General features: G+C 64.2%; 3 protein-coding genes and 1 non-coding gene across 7 annotated transcripts; 1 reads left to right on the top strand and 3 right to left on the bottom strand.

Moving 5' to 3' along the window:
• Window positions 1–3: 3 nt before the first annotated feature.
• On the bottom strand, window positions 4–7,764 carry NPR1 (natriuretic peptide receptor 1; the record flags this gene model as incomplete). Its single annotated transcript, XM_050330346.1, is given in 9 exon segments — window positions 4–123; window positions 219–277; window positions 280–309; window positions 1,320–1,421; window positions 1,424–1,454; window positions 1,672–1,785; window positions 2,789–3,006; window positions 5,899–6,712; window positions 7,594–7,764. Coding segments are annotated over 9 exon segments (1,659 nt in total), but the record flags the coding sequence as incomplete, so codon positions are not given.
• On the bottom strand, window positions 7,504–7,575 carry TRNAM-CAU (transfer RNA methionine (anticodon CAU)). Its single transcript has one exon. It is a non-coding gene; the product is annotated as a tRNA-Met (tRNA).
• On the top strand, window positions 7,709–13,203 carry ILF2 (interleukin enhancer binding factor 2). Its single transcript, XM_050330532.1, has 14 exons — window positions 7,709–7,767; window positions 8,704–8,746; window positions 8,871–8,912; window positions 9,499–9,603; window positions 9,775–9,852; window positions 10,939–11,041; window positions 11,126–11,191; window positions 11,295–11,411; window positions 11,517–11,595; window positions 11,721–11,808; window positions 11,907–11,968; window positions 12,098–12,212; window positions 12,304–12,394; window positions 12,965–13,203. Exons 1-14 carry the CDS (start codon window positions 7,763–7,765, stop codon window positions 13,123–13,125), a joined length of 1,155 nt encoding a protein of 384 aa, XP_050186489.1. The 5' UTR covers window positions 7,709–7,762; the 3' UTR covers window positions 13,126–13,203.
• SNAPIN (SNAP associated protein) lies at window positions 11,656–16,629 on the bottom strand. 4 transcript variants are annotated; one of them, XM_050330540.1, is made up of 5 exons: window positions 15,517–16,629; window positions 14,966–15,027; window positions 14,760–14,917; window positions 14,582–14,678; window positions 11,656–11,805 (listed from the first exon to the last, which is right to left on the bottom strand). In XM_050330540.1, the coding sequence occupies exons 1-4, from the start codon at window positions 15,621–15,623 to the stop codon at window positions 14,589–14,591; spliced, it is 417 nt and encodes a 138-aa protein (XP_050186497.1). In that variant the 5' UTR covers window positions 15,624–16,629; the 3' UTR covers window positions 11,656–11,805; window positions 14,582–14,588. The 4 variants fall into 4 exon arrangements, with proteins under 4 accessions (XP_050186497.1, XP_050186498.1, XP_050186496.1 ...); XM_050330541.1 differs by having other exon boundaries at window positions 11,661–11,802; XM_050330539.1 differs by lacking the exon at window positions 11,656–11,805 and having other exon boundaries at window positions 14,434–14,678.
• Between the last annotated feature and the right edge of the window lie 21 nt (window positions 16,630–16,650).

The raw sequence follows: 16,650 nt of genomic DNA, 5'->3' as shown, positions 1-16,650 counted from the left end.
GGGGTCGCCGTGGTCGAATCCGCAGGGGGGGACGTCGGGAGGGACCGCCTTGCCCGGCCAGTGGATGTCCCTGCCCGGCACCATCCGCAGCTCCTTGGTGGTGCCGTTGTAGTTGGCCACGATCTTTTTTTGGGGGTGGGGGAAAAAAAAGGGTGGGGAGGAGCCCCCCAGACCCTTTGGTTGGGGGTGAAACCCCTGCAGGTGCCGGCGCTCCCCACCTGGAATTCCCCCCGCGCCGGGTCCATGTCCCACAGGGAATAATCGCTCTCCCGGTCCCGTTCTCGTCGATTTTCAGGAACCCGGTGACACCTGGAGAGGGAGGGGAGGGACGGGAGGGGCTGGGGGAGGGACCTTGGGGACCTGGGAGGAGGGGGGTTTGATCCCAAAACGTGGTGCTGGGAAAGGGGGCGGGTGGTGGGGAGGTGGGGTGGACTGGGTGGGATGGGGTGGGAGAGGAAAAGGGGATGAGGGATGGGGACAGGGAAAGGGGATGGAAAAGGGGACAGGGAGGAAAAGGGGGATGGGGATGGGGGAGGGAAAAGGGGGATGGGGATGGGGACAGGGAAAGGGGATGGAAAAGGGGACAGGGAGGGAAAAGGGGGATGGGGATGAGGGGAGGGAAAAGGGGGGATGAGGGATGGGGACAGGAAAGGGGATGGAAAAGGGGACAGGGAGGGAAAAGGGGATGGGGATGGGGTGGGAAAAGGGGATGGGGATGGGGACGGGGACAGGGGATGGAGATGGGGATGGAAATGGAGACAGGGACAGGATGGAGATGGGGCCAGGACACAGATGGGATGGGGAGGGAAAGGGGGATGGGGATGGGGACAGGGAAAGGGGAGGATCGGGACGTGGATAGTGACAGGGAGGGGGCAGGGACAGGGATGGAATGGGGATGGGGAGGGAAAAGGGGGATGGAGATGGGGACAGGGAAAGGGGATGGAGATGGGGATGGAAATGGGGACAGGGACACGGATGGGATGGGGATGGGGTGGGTAAAGGGGGATTGGGATGGGAACAGGGAAAGGGGATGGAGATGGGGATGGAAATGGGGACAGGGACGGGACGGGGAGGGGCCAAGGGACGAGGATGGGATGGGGATGGGGTGGGAAAAAGGGGGATGGGGATAGGGTGGGAAAAGGGGGATGGAGATGGGGACAGGGAAAGGGGGATGGAAATGGGGCCAGGGACACGGATGGGATGGGGATGGGGTGGGAAAAGGGGATGGGGATGGGGACAGGGAAAGGGGATGGAAATGGGACCAGGGACAGGACAGGGGAGGGGCCAAGGGACGAGGACGGGCTGGGGAGGGGCCTGACCGTAGAAGGTGCGGTTCCACATCTGCCTCGTGATGGCCGAGGCGTCTCCCACGGAGCCCCCGCGCTCCAGGGTCTCGTGGAGGGCCTGGGCGTAGAGCAGGACCCGTCGTGGAAGGCGGCGGCGATGAAATTCATCTGGAGGGGGTGGGGGGACACGGGGGTGGCTCGGGGACAGCCTGGGGACAGGGCACAGCTCGGGGGGACACAACCCCTCCCTTCATCCCCACCTCCATCCCACGTCCTTTACCCCCAGCTCCACCGCCGTGCCCACCCCCCCGTCCTCCCACGCGTGGTTCCCCCCCGTTCCCACCATTCCCACCATTCCCACCATTCCCGCGGCCCCCGGTCCCACGAGGCCGCCCTGCAGGGAGAGGTTGAAGTTCTGCCGGGCCTCGTCCCGCAGGCGCCGCAGGAAGGGTCGGTACTCGGGGTTCTGGGGCTCCGTGTACGTGATGATGGTCACGGCCTGGGGGGACACGGAGGGGGCGTGGGGGCAGGGCCTGGCAGATCAGTGCCCACCCATGCGGGAAGGGGGATACACCCCTCGTGTCCACCCTGGTGTCTTTATGCCCACCCTGGTGTCCCCGTGCCCACCCTGGTGTCCCCATGTTCACCTGGGGAGTCCCGTGCCCACCCCGGTGTCCCCTATGCCCACCCCGATGTCCCCTGTGCCCACCCCGGTGTTCCTGTGCCCACCCCGATGTCCCCGTGCCCACCCTGGGGTTCCCCTGCCCACCCCGATGTCCCCGTGCCCACCCCTGGTGTCCCCATGTTCACCTGGGGGGGTCCCGTGCCCACCTAGGGGGGTTCCTGTGCCCACCCCGATGTCCCTGTGCCCACCCTGGTGTCCCCATGTTCACCTGGGGGGGGGTCCTGTGCCCACCCCGATGTCCCTGTGCCCACCCTGGGGGTTCCCATACCCACCCTGGTGTCCCTGTGCCCACCCTGGTGTCCCTGTGCCCACCCCAATGTCCCTGTGCCCACCCCTGGTGTCCCCATGTTCACCTGGGGGGGTCCCGTGCCCACCTAGGGGGGTTCCTGTGCCTACCCTGGTGTCCCGTACCCCCCGTGTCCCCGTGCCCACCCTGGTGTCCCCTGTACCCCCGTGTCCCCGTACCCCCGTGTCCCCGTGCCCACCCTGGTGTCTCCCATTCCCCCGTGTCCCCCTGCTCACTCGGGGGTGGGGGGCGCATCCGTTCCCCCGGTGGTCCCCGTTCCCCACGCGGGGGTGGTGGGGGTTCCCATGCCCCCGGTGGTCCCATGCCCCCTGTGTCCCCATTGCCCCGGTGGTCCCCGTACCCCAGGGGTTCCATGCCCACCCGGTGGTCCCCATGCCCCCGATGGTCCCCATGCCCCCACGGGGGTTCCCATGCCCCCGGTGGTCCCCATGCCCCCGGTGGTCCCCATGCCCCCCGGTGGTCCCAGTGCCCCCCAGGAAGGATCCCCCCTTCCCCGGGCACCCCGCTCACCTCGAAGGCTCTGCGGGCTCGGGGGTCGTGGCGGTCCCCGCGGTGCCAGGGCCGGCGGGGGTCTGGGAAGCGCCCCCCGCCCTGGGGGTGCCCCCCCCGCAGGCTGGCCCCGAACGTGTCGATGTAAAAGAAGGCGAAGTCGCCCCCCGTGAGCCCCTCGAGCTCCGCCTGCAGCAGCAGCTCCCGCAGCGTGTCCGGGGCACAGCACACGTACACCACTGGGGAGGGGGGCACGGCCTTGGCACAGGGACCCCCGACAGCCACAGGGACCCACGAGAGCTCCCGAGAGCCCCTGGGACCCCCGACAGCCACAGGGACCCACGAGTGACCCTGGATCCCCGAGTGACAGCCCCAGGGACCCCCGAGAGCTCCGGGACCCCCGAGAGCCCCGGGACCCCCGAGAGCCCCGGGACCCCCGAGTGACAGTACCAGGGACCCCCGAGAGCCCCCGGGACCCACGAGAGCCACAGGGACCCCCGAGAGCCCTGGGACCCCTGACTGACAGCCCGGCCCCCCCACCCCGACAGCTCCAGCACCCCCGACACCCCTGGACACCATGGGACACTTTGGGACACCCCGGGACCCCCAGAGAGCCCCGGGACCCCCGAGTGACAGCCCTGGGGCTCCTCACAGCCGCCCCGAGAGCCCAGGGACCCCCGAGAGCCCCTGGACCCCTGACCGACCGCCCTGGAGCTCCTCACAGCCCCCCCGACAGCTCCAGCCCTCCCGACACCCCTGGACACCATGGGACACTTTGGGACACCCCGGGACCCCCAGAGAGCCCCGGGACCCCCGACTGACAGCCCTGGGGCTCCTCACAGCCACCCCGACAGCCCCCAGGACCCCCGAGAGCCCCGGGACCCCCGACCGACCGCCCTGGAGCTCCTCACAGCCCCCCCCACAAGAGCTCCTGTTGGGGACACCCCGGGACCCCCCACAGACCCCGGCACACCCCGACCCCACGTCGCGAGGGTCCCTGGTTATTACACGAGATGGGCCTGACACCCCCTCCCCACTCCCCCCCCTAAAAAACATCCCTGGCAGACCCCAAAACCCCCCTCAGAACCCCCAGGAACCCCACGTCGTGTGGGGGGTGTCCGTGGTTATTACGTGACACTCCGTGGCTTGTGCTACCCCGGGCTGGGGAGGGGGTCCTGACCCCTGTTTCCCACCCCCCACCCCCTTTTCCTCCCACCTGTGCCCTGCCCGGCGCTGCCCCGGGCGCCAGGCCGAGGTTTCCTGTTTTCCCGACTCCGTTTCCTCCTCCCCGCGGCCCCGATGGATTCCCGGCGACACCGGGACCCCGGCGATGCCACCCGCGTGACACCCCCTCCCCACCCACGTCACCCCAAAATGTCCCCCACCCACCCACTCCGGGGCTCAGCACCCACCGCCCACCCCGTGTCCCCCGTGTCACCCCAAAATGCTCAGCCCCATCACCAACCCTGGGTCACAGGGACCTCAAAATGCCCCCGGGGCTGAGAACACCCTCCTCACGCACACCCACCCGTGTCACGCGGGGCTGCCCCACGGGAAGGGTCGGGACCACCGGGAGTGGGGAGGGTGCTCGGCAGCCCCCGTGGGGTGGGGGTGGGGACACGGCACGGAGGGGGGTTTAGGGGGTCACGGGGGAGTGGGGCAGAGCACGCAGTGCGTGGGTGTGCGGGGCAGCCGAGAACACGCGTGGGGCCAGGAACACCTGCGGCCGGCTGGGAACACGCGTGGAAAGTTTGGGCACAGCCGCGACCCCCCCCACCACCCCCCGGGCACAGCCGGGAAGAGCCGCGCACGGCCACGAACACGCGTGTGCTGCCTTGCACAGCCGCGAACACGCGTGAAACCCTGTGCACAGCCGCGAACACGCGTGAAAACCTGTGCACACCCGCGAACACGCGTGAAACCCCGTGCACAACCCGCGCCCAGCCACGGACAGCCGGGCACGGCCGCGTCGCGCTGCTCGCACCCATGTATGGTCGTGTGAACACCCGTGGAAAGCCGTGCCGAGCCGGGGCACACCCATGGGCGCCCGTGCGGAGTTGCGCCCACCCGTGACGGGCCCCGCACCGCCCCCTGTGCCCCTCTCCTCGGGGTCCAAGCCGCCCTCCTTCCCCCCACGCTGTCCCCCTCCCTGTCGCCTTCCCATCCCGGGGTCCCCCTCCCCGTCCCAGTGTCCCTCTCCCACTCCGGTGTCCCTTTCCCACTCCCGTGTCCCCTTCCCACCCCCTGTCCCACTCCCTGTCCCCTTCCTATCCCGGTGTCCCACTCCCACCCACCCCAGGGTCCCCTTCCCACTCTCCTGTCCCCCTCCCCACTGTTCCCTTCCTGTCCCAGTGTCCCCTCCCCACTGTTCCTTCCTATCCCAGTGTCCCCCTCCCACTCTCCTGTCCCCCTCCCAGCCCAGTGTCCCCCTCCCCACTCTCCTGTCCCCTTCCTATCCTGTGTCCCCCTCCCCACTTTCCTGTCCCCCTCCCCACTCTCCTGTCCTCTTCCCATCCCCAGTGTCCCCTTCCCATTCCCCTGTCCCCCTCCCCACCCCGCTGTCCCTTTCCTATCCCAGTGTCCCCTTCCCACCCCATTGTCCCTTCCTATCCCACTGTCCCCTCCCCACCTCCTCACTGTCCCTTCCCACCCCAGTGTCCCCTTCCTATCCCAGTGTCCCCCCACCCCACTGTTCCCTTCCTGTCCCCCTCCCACCCCACTGTCCCCTTCCCATCCCAGTGTCCCCTTCCTCCTCCGTCCCTCCCAGCCCAGTGTCCCCCTCCCTGTCCCTCCTCACCCCGCCGTCCCCTTCCCCCCACTGTCCTCTCTCATCCCAGCGCCCCTCCCCACTGTCCCCTTCCTGTCCCACTGTCCCCCTCCCTCCCCCTGTCCCCTTCCTATCCCAGTGTCCCCCTCCCCACTCCCACTGTCCCCTCTCCATCCCAGTGTCCCCCTCCCACCCCACTGTCCCCTTCCTATCCCAGTGTCCCTCCCCACCCCCTGTCCCCTTCCTATCCCAGTGGCCCCCTCCCCACCCCACTGTCCCCTCTCCATCCCAGCGCCCCCTCCCCCACTGTCCCCTTCCTGTCCCAGCGTGTCCCCCCACACCCCCGCTCCCTCCCCGCTCTCACCGCGCCCCTTGGCCTTGATCTCCTGGATGACGAAGGAGAAGTTGCCGCCGTCCTGGAACACGACGTCCACCACGCTGAGGTTGCGCAGCAGGGTGGGCAGCTGCACGTACAGCCCCTCGGCGGCGAAGAAGCAGGGCCGGTCGTCCACCCTCTCGTCCCAGTAGACGAGCAGCGCCCGGCGGCTCCAGTTGAAGCGCCGGTGGAGCCGCCCGCCCAGCTCGCCCAGCTTGCGGTGGCTCGGCCCCACGCGCGTGGTCAGCGCGAACTCCCCGCGCTTGTCGTCGAAGCCGTGGGCCTCGGCGCCGGCCGTGAGCAGCGGCAGCCGCCAGTGGCTGGTGAATCGCGCCACGGGCGCCGCGCTGTACACGCAGCCGGGCCCCACGAAGGCCGCGGGCCGGTGGGCCACGCGCAGGTCGACGGCGGCCAAAGGCGCGGCCATCTCGGAGCACACCCCGCGGCCGTCCTCGCTGTCGCCGAACACCCAGCGCAGGGTGAAGCCCGGCAGGAGATCCCGCCGGGAGTTGACGGCGGCCACGGCCAAGCGCACGGCGGGGCCCACGCGCGGCCAGGCCCACGGGTAGGTGAGGTTGCGGCGGGGCAGCACCACGGCGAGGGTCAGCGTGGTGTTGGGGCTGGGGGTGGGCGTGGGGCTCGGGGGCCGCGGCAGCGCCGAGGAGGAGCAGCAGGGCCAGCGCCGGCGCCGCCGGCATCGCCCACGGACGGTGGCGGAGTGGCGTGTCCGTGTGTGCCTCTCTGTGTCCGTGTCCCTGTCCCCCGCCTCCCACGGCGGGGCCGAGCCCTTCCTCGCCCCCCACTGGTGACACAAAGGGCCGTTATCATCCACACCGACCTTAACTCCTTCCTCGCCGCTCCCCGCGGTGCTGTGGTGTGGAGCCGCCCGCTGGTGGGTGTGGGTTTGGGTTTGCGTGGGGTTTGGGAGGGATTCCCGCTCTCCCAGGGGGTCCCCGGCCCACGGGGATGCCCTGCGAGGCGTCCCCACTCCCACCCCGTGTCCTGTGGCGACCACCCCGGAGCTGCCGCTGACCCGAGTGGGGTCAGCTGATGAACTCGCGTGGGAGGGGGACGCCCCAAATCGCGGTCCCCGCCCTGTCCACCTCGCGAGGGGCGGCCACGGAGGGGGTCCGTGGGAGGGGGTGGGGGCTCGGGCACCTCGCTCTCTTCCCTGTCCTCACCCGTGGGAGGTTCTGCCCCCACGGAGGGGTCCCGGCGGCCCCCCGGGAGTGGGGTGGGGGGGGGGTGACCCCGGAGGTGCCACTCTGGGGGTCGCGCGGCTGCTGGGGACACTGGGGGGTGCTCGGGGGACGCGCGAGGGGGTCAGGGACGCGCGTGGACGGGCACGCACGTAGATCCTGGGCTGGTCCAACCCCGGGACAGTCCAACAGCCGGGACGGTCCACGCCCCTGGGACACGCGCGGACGCCGCGAGTTTGGCGACACGCGCGACACTCGCGACGCTCGCGACGCTCCCGGGTGGGACAACCAACAAAAAAAAACAAACACTTTAAAGGAGCGTTGAAATCTTCTGGGAGCGGCGGAACCCGAGGCGGTGAAAGGAGAGGAAAAAGAAAAGCAAAATAACGGGAGCTAGCAGAGGATGGTTTCGATCCATCGACCTCTGGGTTATGGGCCCAGCACGCTCCCGCTGCGCCACTCTGCTGCTGTTAGCGACACCTACCGGCCCACGGGTAACGGGGGTCTCCGCCTTGGATTGACGCGCGGCCCGACCAATGGGGAGAGGAGGAGCCGCCCCCGGGGCGGGGCGGAGGAGGGAGGCGGCCAATGGGAGGGAGCGTTGCTGAGGGGTCAGGGAGCGGCGGTTCGGTGTTGTGGGGAGCGGCGGAGACATGAGGTGGGAATGGGGGAAAAACCGGGAATGGGGGAAAACCGGGAATGGGGGGAAAACGGGAATGGGGGAAAAGCGGGAATAAAGGGGATAGCGGGAGAGGGGGATGTGGGGGATGGAGGGGGAAAAGCGGGGATGGGGGAAACCGGGGATGGGGGAAACGGGGATGGGAGGAAAACTGGGAATAAAGGGGATATCGGGAGGGGGGATAGGGAATGGCAGGGGAATGAAGGGGAATAAGGGGGAATGGGGGGAAACTGGGAATAAAGGGATATCGGGAGAGGGGGAGATATCGGGGATGAGGGGGAAAACTGGGAATAAAGGGGATATCGGGAGAGGGAAGGATAGAGGGGATGAGGATGGGGGAAAAGGGGGATGGGGGGAAACGGGGATGGGGGAAACTGGGGATGGGGGATATCGGGGATGGGGGAAAACGGGGATGGGGGAAAACCTGGATGAGGGGGATATCGGGAATGGGGGGATATCGGGGATGGGGGTAAGGTGGGAATAGAGGGGAAAACGGGGATGGGGGAAAACCGGGATGAGGGGGATATCGGGAATGGGGAGGAAAACCGGGAATGGGGGATACTGGGGATGAGGGGGAATACCGGGATGAGGGGGATATCGGGAATGGGGGGATATCGGGAATGAGGGAAAAGCGGGAATGGGGGAAACTGGGAATAAAGGGGATATCGGGGATGGGGAGAGATATCAGTGCTGGGGGATATCGGGAATGGGAGAGGGGATACCGGGAATGAGGGGGATACCGGGAACGAGGGGGAAAACCGGATGAGGGGGAAAAACCGGGATGAGGGGGATACCGGGAATGAGGGGGATACCGGGAGTGGTCTCAGGGGGCTGGGGGTTGTGTTTGTGGGGAGGGGGTTCTGGGGGTCTCTCACTTCCCCCCCCTCGTTACCCCCTCCCCGTTCTCTCCCCCAGGGGTGACCGAGGCCGCGGCCGCGGCGGCCGCTTCGGCTCCAGGGAAGTGCCGGGAATTCCCGGGATGTGGGGAGGGATGAGGGGGGTGGGGGGGGTTCCCACGTGTGGATTTAGGGGGGGAAAAGCCCCACCCAGAGAGTGAAGTGGGGTCTGGATTCTCCTGCAGGTTCCGGCCCTTCGTGCCCCACATCCCCTTCGATTTTTATGTGGTGAGTAATTCCCATCCCGAGGGATCCAGGGGGGGATTTCTGGGAATTTCCAAGGGTTTTCCAGCTTCAATGACCCCTCTCATCCCTGTTTTGGGGGGTTGGCTTCTTGTGGTGCAGCTGAAGTGAGAGAATCCCCTAAAAGTGGGGGTTAAAAAGCTCCCAAAATGGAGAATTTGGGTCCTGTTTGGAGCGGGAGGACGGGAGGGAATTGAGGGATAACCCCAGAAATCCTTCCAGGATCGTTTTTATTCAGATTATAACAGATCAAATCCGTGGATTGAGGTTTGTGTCCCCCCCCATCTCCAGCCCAATACCTGTCACCTCCTCTGGGTCTCACAGCAGCTCCTGCTTCCCACCTTTTCCAAGGAAGAAATCCTTCATCCTCGAATTCCCTGCCTGCAGGGATGTGATCCCAGGGCTCTGGTGGCTGCAGATTTAATGGGTTAATTTATTAAATCAATTAACACAGTTCATAAAACCCTCTGGAGCTGCAGGGGTGGGAGGTCCTGGAGCTCCAATAGGATCACACAAACAGGGAATTGTGCTGGGAAGTAAAATCCCGGTGGGAATTCCGCCCCCTTTCCAGTGTGAGATGGCTTTTCCTCGTGTCAAACCTGCAGCTGATGAGACGGCTTTCAGCGAGGCCCTGCTCAAGAGGAACCAGGACCTGGCTCCCACCGCTGCAGAGCAGGTGCCCAAAATTCCCTCAGATCCTTGGGAGGATCCAAAGTCCTTCAGGGGTCTCGCAGGAGAGGCCTGAAAATGGATTAATCCTCGGGAATGAGCACCCAGGAGGAGCTCTCCTTGGGTGGTTTTTCCTGGATAATCGTGGATAATCCATCCCTCAACGTTCCTTCCCAAGGCTTCCATCCTGTCCCTGGTGACCAAGATCAACAACGTCATCGACAACTTGATCGTGGCACCCGGGACCTTCGAGGTGGTGAGTCCCAAAAACTGGGAGAGGAGATCCCTGGGGACAGGATGGAGTGGTGGGATTGGGAGAGGAGATCCCTGGGGAGAGGATGGAGTGGTGGGATTGGGAAAGGAGCTCCATGGGATTGGGAAAGGAGCTCCATGGGATTGGGAAAGGAGCTCCATGGGGACAGGATGAAGTGGTGAGATTGGGAAAGGAGATCTCTGGGATTGGGAGACCCTGAGAGGATGGAGTGGTGGGATTGGGAAAGGAGTCTCTGGGATTGGGAAAGGAGATCCCTGGGGAGAGGATAGGAATGCTGGGACTGGGAAAGGAGCTCCATGGGGAGAGGATGGAGTGGTGGGATTGGGAGAGGAGATCCCTGGGGAGAGGATGGAGTGGTGGGATTGGGAGAGGAAGGAGATCCCTGGGGAGAGGATGGAGTGGTGGGATTGGGAAAGGAGATCCCTGGGGAGAGGATGGAGTGCTGGGATTGGGAGAGGAGATCCCTGGGGAGAGGATGGAGTGGTGGGATTGGGAAAGGAGCCTGGGGAGGATGGAGGTGGGATTGGGAAAGGAGCCCTGGGAGGGAGAGGAGCTCGGGGAAGGATGAGTCCTGGGACTGGGAGAGGAGCTCCATGGGGACAGGATGGAGTGGTGGGATTGGGAAAAGAGCTCCATGGGGACAGGATGGAGTGGTGGGATTGGGAAGGATCTCCATGGGGACAGGATGGACTGGTGGGATTGGGAAAAGAACTCCCTGGGATTGGGAAAGGAGATCCCTGGGGACATAATGGAGTGGTGGGATTGGGAAGGAGCTCCCTGGGGATTGGGAAAGGAGCTCCCTGGGATGATGGAGTGGTGGATTGGGAAAGGAGCTCTCTGGGATTGGGAAAGGAGTTCCATGGGATTGGGAAAGGAGCTCCATGGGATTGGGAAAGGAGATCCCTGGGGAGATGGACTGGTGGGATTGGGAAGGAGCTCCCTGGGATGATGGTCCCTCACAAGGGCCCTGGAGGTCCTTGCCCAGGGTGGGTTAAGCATCAACACCGACCCCCCAAAACGCTGCCCTGGGTGTTGAATTCCCGGGATTTGGGCTCGTCCTTCCCCCAGCAAATCGAGGAGGTTCGCCAGGTGGGCTCCTACAAGAAGGGCACGATGACCACGGGGCACAACGTGGCCGACCTGGTGGTGATCCTGAAGATCCTGCCCACCCGTGAGTGCCTCGTGGGGTGGGATCCGCTGGGATGGGTGATCCCAACCCTCCTCCAACCCCTTTTTCCTTCTCTTTTTTCCCCAGTGGAAGCCGTGGCAGCCCTGGGGAACAAAGTGGTGGAGAGCCTGAGGGCGCAGGACCCCAGCGAAGGTGGGACCTGCGGAGCGACTCGGGCCGAGTTCCTTCCTTCCCGGGGGAGTTTTCCAGCCTCTCCACGTGGAATTCCTGGTTTTTTTTCCCCCCCTTCCCCCAGTGCTGACCATGCTGACCAACGAGACGGGCTTTGAGATCAGCTCAGCCGACGCCACCGTGAAGATCCTCATCACCACCGTCCCGCCCAACCTGCGCAAGCTGGACCCGGAGCTGCACCGTGAGGGCCCTGGCCACGCTTCCCACCGGGATAATCTGGGGCTGGGAGGGAGGTTTTCCCCACTCTCCAGGGTGGGAAAAACCGTGGGATTTGTGCTCCTTGCAGTGGACATCAAGGTGCTGCAGAGCGCCCTGGCCGCCATCCGGCACGCGCGGTGGTTCGAGGAGAACGCCTCGCAGTCCACGTGAGTTTCTAGAGGTGGTGGTGGGAAAATCGTGGATCCAAAGGTGGATTTTTATGGAGAAGCTCGTGGAGTTGGTGGTGCTGGTGGTGCAGGGCTGACGCCTCCTCCTTCCTGCCCCCCCCCAGGGTGAAGGTGCTGATCCGGCTGCTCAAGGACCTGAGGATTCGCTTCCCGGGCTTCGAGCCGCTCACGCCGTGGATCCTGGACCTGCTGGTGGGGGGATGGGGATGTGGGGGCTGATCCCAATCCCAGCAGGGATTCTGGGATTCTTCCCTTCCTGCCCTAATTCCTCTGCCCTTTCCCGTTCCCAGGGGCACTACGCCGTGATGAACAACCCCACCCGGCAGCCCCTGGCCCTCAACATCGCCTACAGGTCGATCCCATGGGGGATAAAATTCCCATAAAACCACCGGGAGATGATCCCAGCTCCTCCAGCTGGGAATTACTGGCTGTGTTTTTGCTGGAATTCTCCGGTTTGAACCCAAAATGTCCCACTCTGCAGGCGCTGCCTCCAGATCCTGGCGGCCGGGCTGTTCCTGCCCGGCTCGGTGGGCATCACGGACCCCTGCGAGAGCGGCAACTTCCGCGTGCACACCGTGATGACGCTGGAGCAGCAGGTCAGGGGGTGTCCCCACAGGGGAGGGGACACTCCTAGGGGGGTCCCCTGTGCCTGTAGTGACCCCTCCCCGCCCCCCATTTCCCCCCCAGGACATGGTGTGTTACACGGCCCAGACCCTCGTCCGCATCCTGTCCCACGGGGGATACCGGAAAATCCTGGGGCAGGAGGGAGACGCCAGCTGTGAGTGGGGAATGGGGATGGAATTGTGGGGGTGTCCCCGTGGGAATGGGGATGGAATTGTGGGGGTGTCCCCATGGGAATGGGGATGGAATTGTGGGGGTGTCCCCGTGGGAATGGGGCTGGAATTGTGGGGGGGTATCCAGGTGGGAATGGGGCTGGAATCCTGTGGGGGTGTCCCTATGGGAATGGGGCTGGAATCCCAGGGGTATCCAGGTGGGAATGGGGCTGGAATTGTGGGAGTGTCCCCGTGGGAATGGGGCTGGAATCCCGGGGGTATCCAGGTGGGAACGGGGCTGGAATCCCAGGGAGTATCCAGGTGGGAATGGGGCTGGAATCCCAGGGGGTATCCAGGTGGGAATGGGGCTGGAATCCCAGGGGGTATCCAGGTGGGAATGGGGCTGGAATCCCAGGGGGTATTCAGGTGGGAATGGGGCTGGAATCCCAGGGGGGTATCCCTGTGGGAACGGGGCTGGAATCCCAGGGGGGTATCCAGGTGGGAATGGGGCTGGAATCCCAGGGGGTATCCAGGTGGGAATGGGGCTGGAATCCAGTGCCACCTGTCCGGGGCAGACCTGGCATCCGAGATGTCCACGTGGGACGGGGTGATCGTGACGCCCTCGGAGAAGGCGTACGAGAAACCCCCGGAGAAGAAGGAAGGGGAGGAGGAAGAGGAAAACCAGGAGGAGCCGGCGGCGGGAGAGGAGGAGGAGAGCATGGAGACCCAGGAGTGAGGGGAGGGGACCTCCTGGCGTGGCCCTGTCCTTGTTTTTATAACTTGCACATTAAAGTGTCCCCCCCCCTTCCCCTCTCCAGCGAGTCCTGGTGGGGTCAGGGACACGCGGGATGGGTGGGAAGGACACGGGTGGGGCGGCAGGAGAAGGTGCCAGATGTTGAAAGGACCCACCTGGGGGTGCCTCAACCCCCAAATCCCAACTGAGGACACCCAAATATCCCTCCTGGGGCTGCCCAACCCCCAAATCCCACCAGGGGACACCCAAATCCCAACTGGGGACACCCAAATATCCCACCTGAGGGTGTCCAACCCCCAAATCCCAACTGAGAACATGCAAACCCTCCCTGGGGACACCCAAATCCCACCTGAAAGTGTCCAAACCTCAAATCCCAACTGGGGACACCCAAACCCTTCCTGGGGACACCCAAATCCTACCTGGGGACACCCAAATCCCACCTGGGGACACCCAAATCCTACCTGGGGACACCCAAATCCCACCTGGGGCTGCCCAACCCCCAGATCCCACCTGAAGGTGTCCAACCCCAAATCCCACCTGGGGACACCCAAATCCCACCTGGGGACACCCAAACCCTACCTGGGGACACCCAAATATCCCACCTGGGGACACCCAAATATCCCACCTGGGGACACCCAAATCCCACCTGGGGACACCCAAATCCCACCTGGGGACACCCAAATCCCACCTGGGGCTGCCCAACCCCAAATCCTACCTGGGGACACCCAAATCCCACCTGGGGCTGCCCAACCCCACCTGAAGGTGTCCAAACCCCAAATCCCAACTGGGGACACCCAAATCCCACCTGAAGGTGTCCAAACCCCAAATCCCACCTGGGGACACCCAAACCCTTCCTGGGGACACCCAAATCCTACCTGGGGACACCCAAATCCCACCTGGGGACACCCAAATCCCACCTGGGGACACCCAAACCCTTCCTGGGGACACCCAAATCCCACCTGGGGACACCCAAACCCTTCCTGGGGGCACCCAAATCCTACCTGGGGACACCCAAATCCCACCTGGGGATACCCAACTCTCAAATCCCACCTGAAGGTGTCCAAACCCCAAATCCCAACTAGGGACACCCAAATCCCACCTGGGCCTGCCCAACCCCCAAATCCCACCTGAAGGTGTCCAAACTCCAAATCCTACCTGGGGATGCCCTCACTCCACCTTGGGCCTCCCAAACCCCCTTGGGGGTGCCCAAACTCCCCCTTTGGAGTACCCAGACCCCCTCTGGCAGCCCCTGCTGTCCCCAAAGCCCCTCAGGGACGCGGCACCATCACGGACTCCGGCGTCACTTTTATTCCAGCGCCCCCCAAATCCGGGCACACTCCAGTCAGAAGTTGGGGGTGGGGGTGTCCCTGCTCCCTGTGCTGCAGGTGAGAGGAGGGGGGACACAACTTCCCCCCCAGAATTCCCAAGGCTGGGATACCTGGCTCTCACTTGCCCTGGTAGCCCCCGGCCTCCAGCATCGCCCTCCTGCGCACGGTCTCCTTGGCCACGCTGTGGTTCAGCCTCCTCAGCCGCTCCTGGGCAGGCAAATCCCTCACTGTGAGTGGCTCTGGGACCCCCCCAAAACCCCCCCTCTGTTTGCCCCTCAAAGCCCCCACCTGGGCGTTCTGCAGGATGTTGTTGACCAGCACCACGCGGCGCCGGGCGTTCAGCAGCTTCTTCACGTACGGGTCGAGGTCCAGGGCCACCTTCTGGTCCTCGTTGATGCGGCAAAGCTCTGGGGGGAGGGGGGCACAGAGCCCGTGAACCCCAAAAACTGGGGGTGAGGGGGGTGGTAGGGGTGATCCTGCCCCCCTCCACACACCTGTTTTTGGCTCACCTGTGGCCAGGCTGTCGATGTGCTCCCGCAGCTCCACTTGGCTCTCCCTGCGAGGGGAGGGAAGGGAAAACGTTGGGCACCATCCCAAACTCCCCCCTTAATATGGGATCTGTGCTCTCAGCAACCCCCAGCCAAAAAAAAAAATCACCCCATCCAGGGGACCTGGATCCCCCTCAGATGATCCCCCTCACCAGTACTGTCCACCCTTGGTACCCCCAAATCCCTTCATCCCCTCAAAACCCTTCATCCCCTCAAAACCCTTCATAGCCTCAAACCTCCTTCATCCCCTCAAAACCCTTCATACCCCCAAAAAACCCTCTTTACTGCCCCAAACTGCCTCTCCAGGTACTCCTAAAGTCCTCCAGACCCCCAAAGGTGTTTCCCCAGCCATTTACCCCCCCCAGATCTCCCCCTCGAACTCTTCACCTCCCTCAGGCCCTCCTAAATCCCTTCCCCCCAAAAAAAACTACCCCTTCCAGCCCCCGCCTTCCCCTCGCCGCTCCCGGCCGGCCCTGCCCGGTTCCGTGTGGCCGTACCGGACGCTGTGGACGTGGCGGTCGAGCTGTCTCACGGCGGGCCGCAGGAATTGCAGCAGCCCCTCAGCGAAGAGCTCCCGGGCCGCGGGGCCGCTCCCCGCCGCCATCTTGGGGTGGGCTCCACCCCCTCACGAGCCGCGGGGGCTGATGGGAAATGTAGTCCCGAGTGGGGGGACTGATGGGAATTGTAGTCCTGATGTGGGGGACGAAGCGCAGCTGGAGGAACATCTGGAGCAACATCTGCGGCACATCCGAAGGTACAATTCACCGCTGAGGGACTCGGGTCACAACCCCCAACCCCGTCCGTTATGCAACGGTTAAAACGACACGGTGGGGGTCCTTTCACCTTTTTTTTTTCTCTCCTGGTTTTTTTAGGCTTTTCCCTCATTCCCTCAGCCCCTTCCTTTTCCTCAACTCTCTCCCCTCCTTCTCTCACTCCCGGTCCTGCCATTTCCCCGTTCCCCTCAGTACACAAAGCAGCGTGAGGCGCATCAGCCAATGGCAGGCGTCGTAACAACCAGAGCTCGCCTCGCCAGCCAATGGCGGCGGCGCTTACTTTGCCTGACCCGCACAGGCCCCGCCCCCAGCGCCCTCCTTCCCAAAGCCCACGGGATTAAATTCTTTTCTAGGGAAAAATGACGGATTTTGGAGTTTTGTGCTCTATGAGAGACAGTTCTGATGCTCTGCTTTGTTGGCCCAGCTGCAGTTTTATGTCCCTGCTTCCCATTCCTTTAAACAAGCACCTAAACCACAGGAACACGGTGCCAAAGGAACTCAAACTTAAACCCATCAAAAATCCACTAAAACAAGGGAATTTTCCACCTGCTCCAACCCACGGGGAATTTCTGGTGTGGAACAAGAGGATTTGAGCATCTGGAAGGAAAACAACAGCTAAACTTGGGTTCTTGGCCCTTGGGTTTGGCTTCAGGTGGGCTCAACTGAACTCCACAGGGGGTGAACTTGGCCATCCAAAAATATAAGGGCTGATCCCAAAATCCAACCGAGCCATTCCAAAAAAACCCAACAAGAAGCAGCCAGAACCCAACAAAAACATCCCCAAATCCATCACAAAACCACCCCAAACCCCAACCATGGAGCTCCAGAGCCACACCAAGGCCTGACCCCCACACACCA

This window comes from Myiozetetes cayanensis, unplaced genomic scaffold (assembly GCF_022539395.1).
Source record: "Myiozetetes cayanensis isolate MyiCay16 unplaced genomic scaffold, myiCay2020 scf41, whole genome shotgun sequence".
Classification (NCBI taxonomy): Eukaryota; Metazoa; Chordata; class Aves; order Passeriformes; family Tyrannidae; genus Myiozetetes; species Myiozetetes cayanensis.
Note: the sequence above shows the minus strand (reverse complement) of the source record. Positions and strands in the feature narration are given on the sequence as shown.

Excerpts from the sequence above, each read along its gene's own strand:
- ILF2 (XM_050330532.1), top strand. Across the intron at positions 11,042-11,125 it reads CCTGAAGATCCTGCCCACCC|TGGAAGCCGTGGCAGCCCTG; the intron begins GTGAGTGCCTCG and ends TTTTTTCCCCAG. Across the intron at positions 11,596-11,720 it reads GAGAACGCCTCGCAGTCCAC|GGTGAAGGTGCTGATCCGGC; the intron begins GTGAGTTTCTAG and ends GCCCCCCCCCAG.
- SNAPIN (XM_050330540.1), bottom strand. The coding sequence starts at position 15,623 with ATGGCGGCGGGGAGCGGCCCCGCGGCCCGGGAGCTCTTCGCTGAGGGG. Across the intron at positions 15,028-15,516 it reads CGCCACGTCCACAGCGTCCG|GGAGAGCCAAGTGGAGCTGC; the intron begins GTACGGCCACAC and ends CTCCCCTCGCAG. Across the intron at positions 14,918-14,965 it reads CACAGGTGAGCCAAAAACAG|TTTTTGGGGTTCACGGGCTC; the intron begins GTGTGTGGAGGG and ends CCTCACCCCCAG.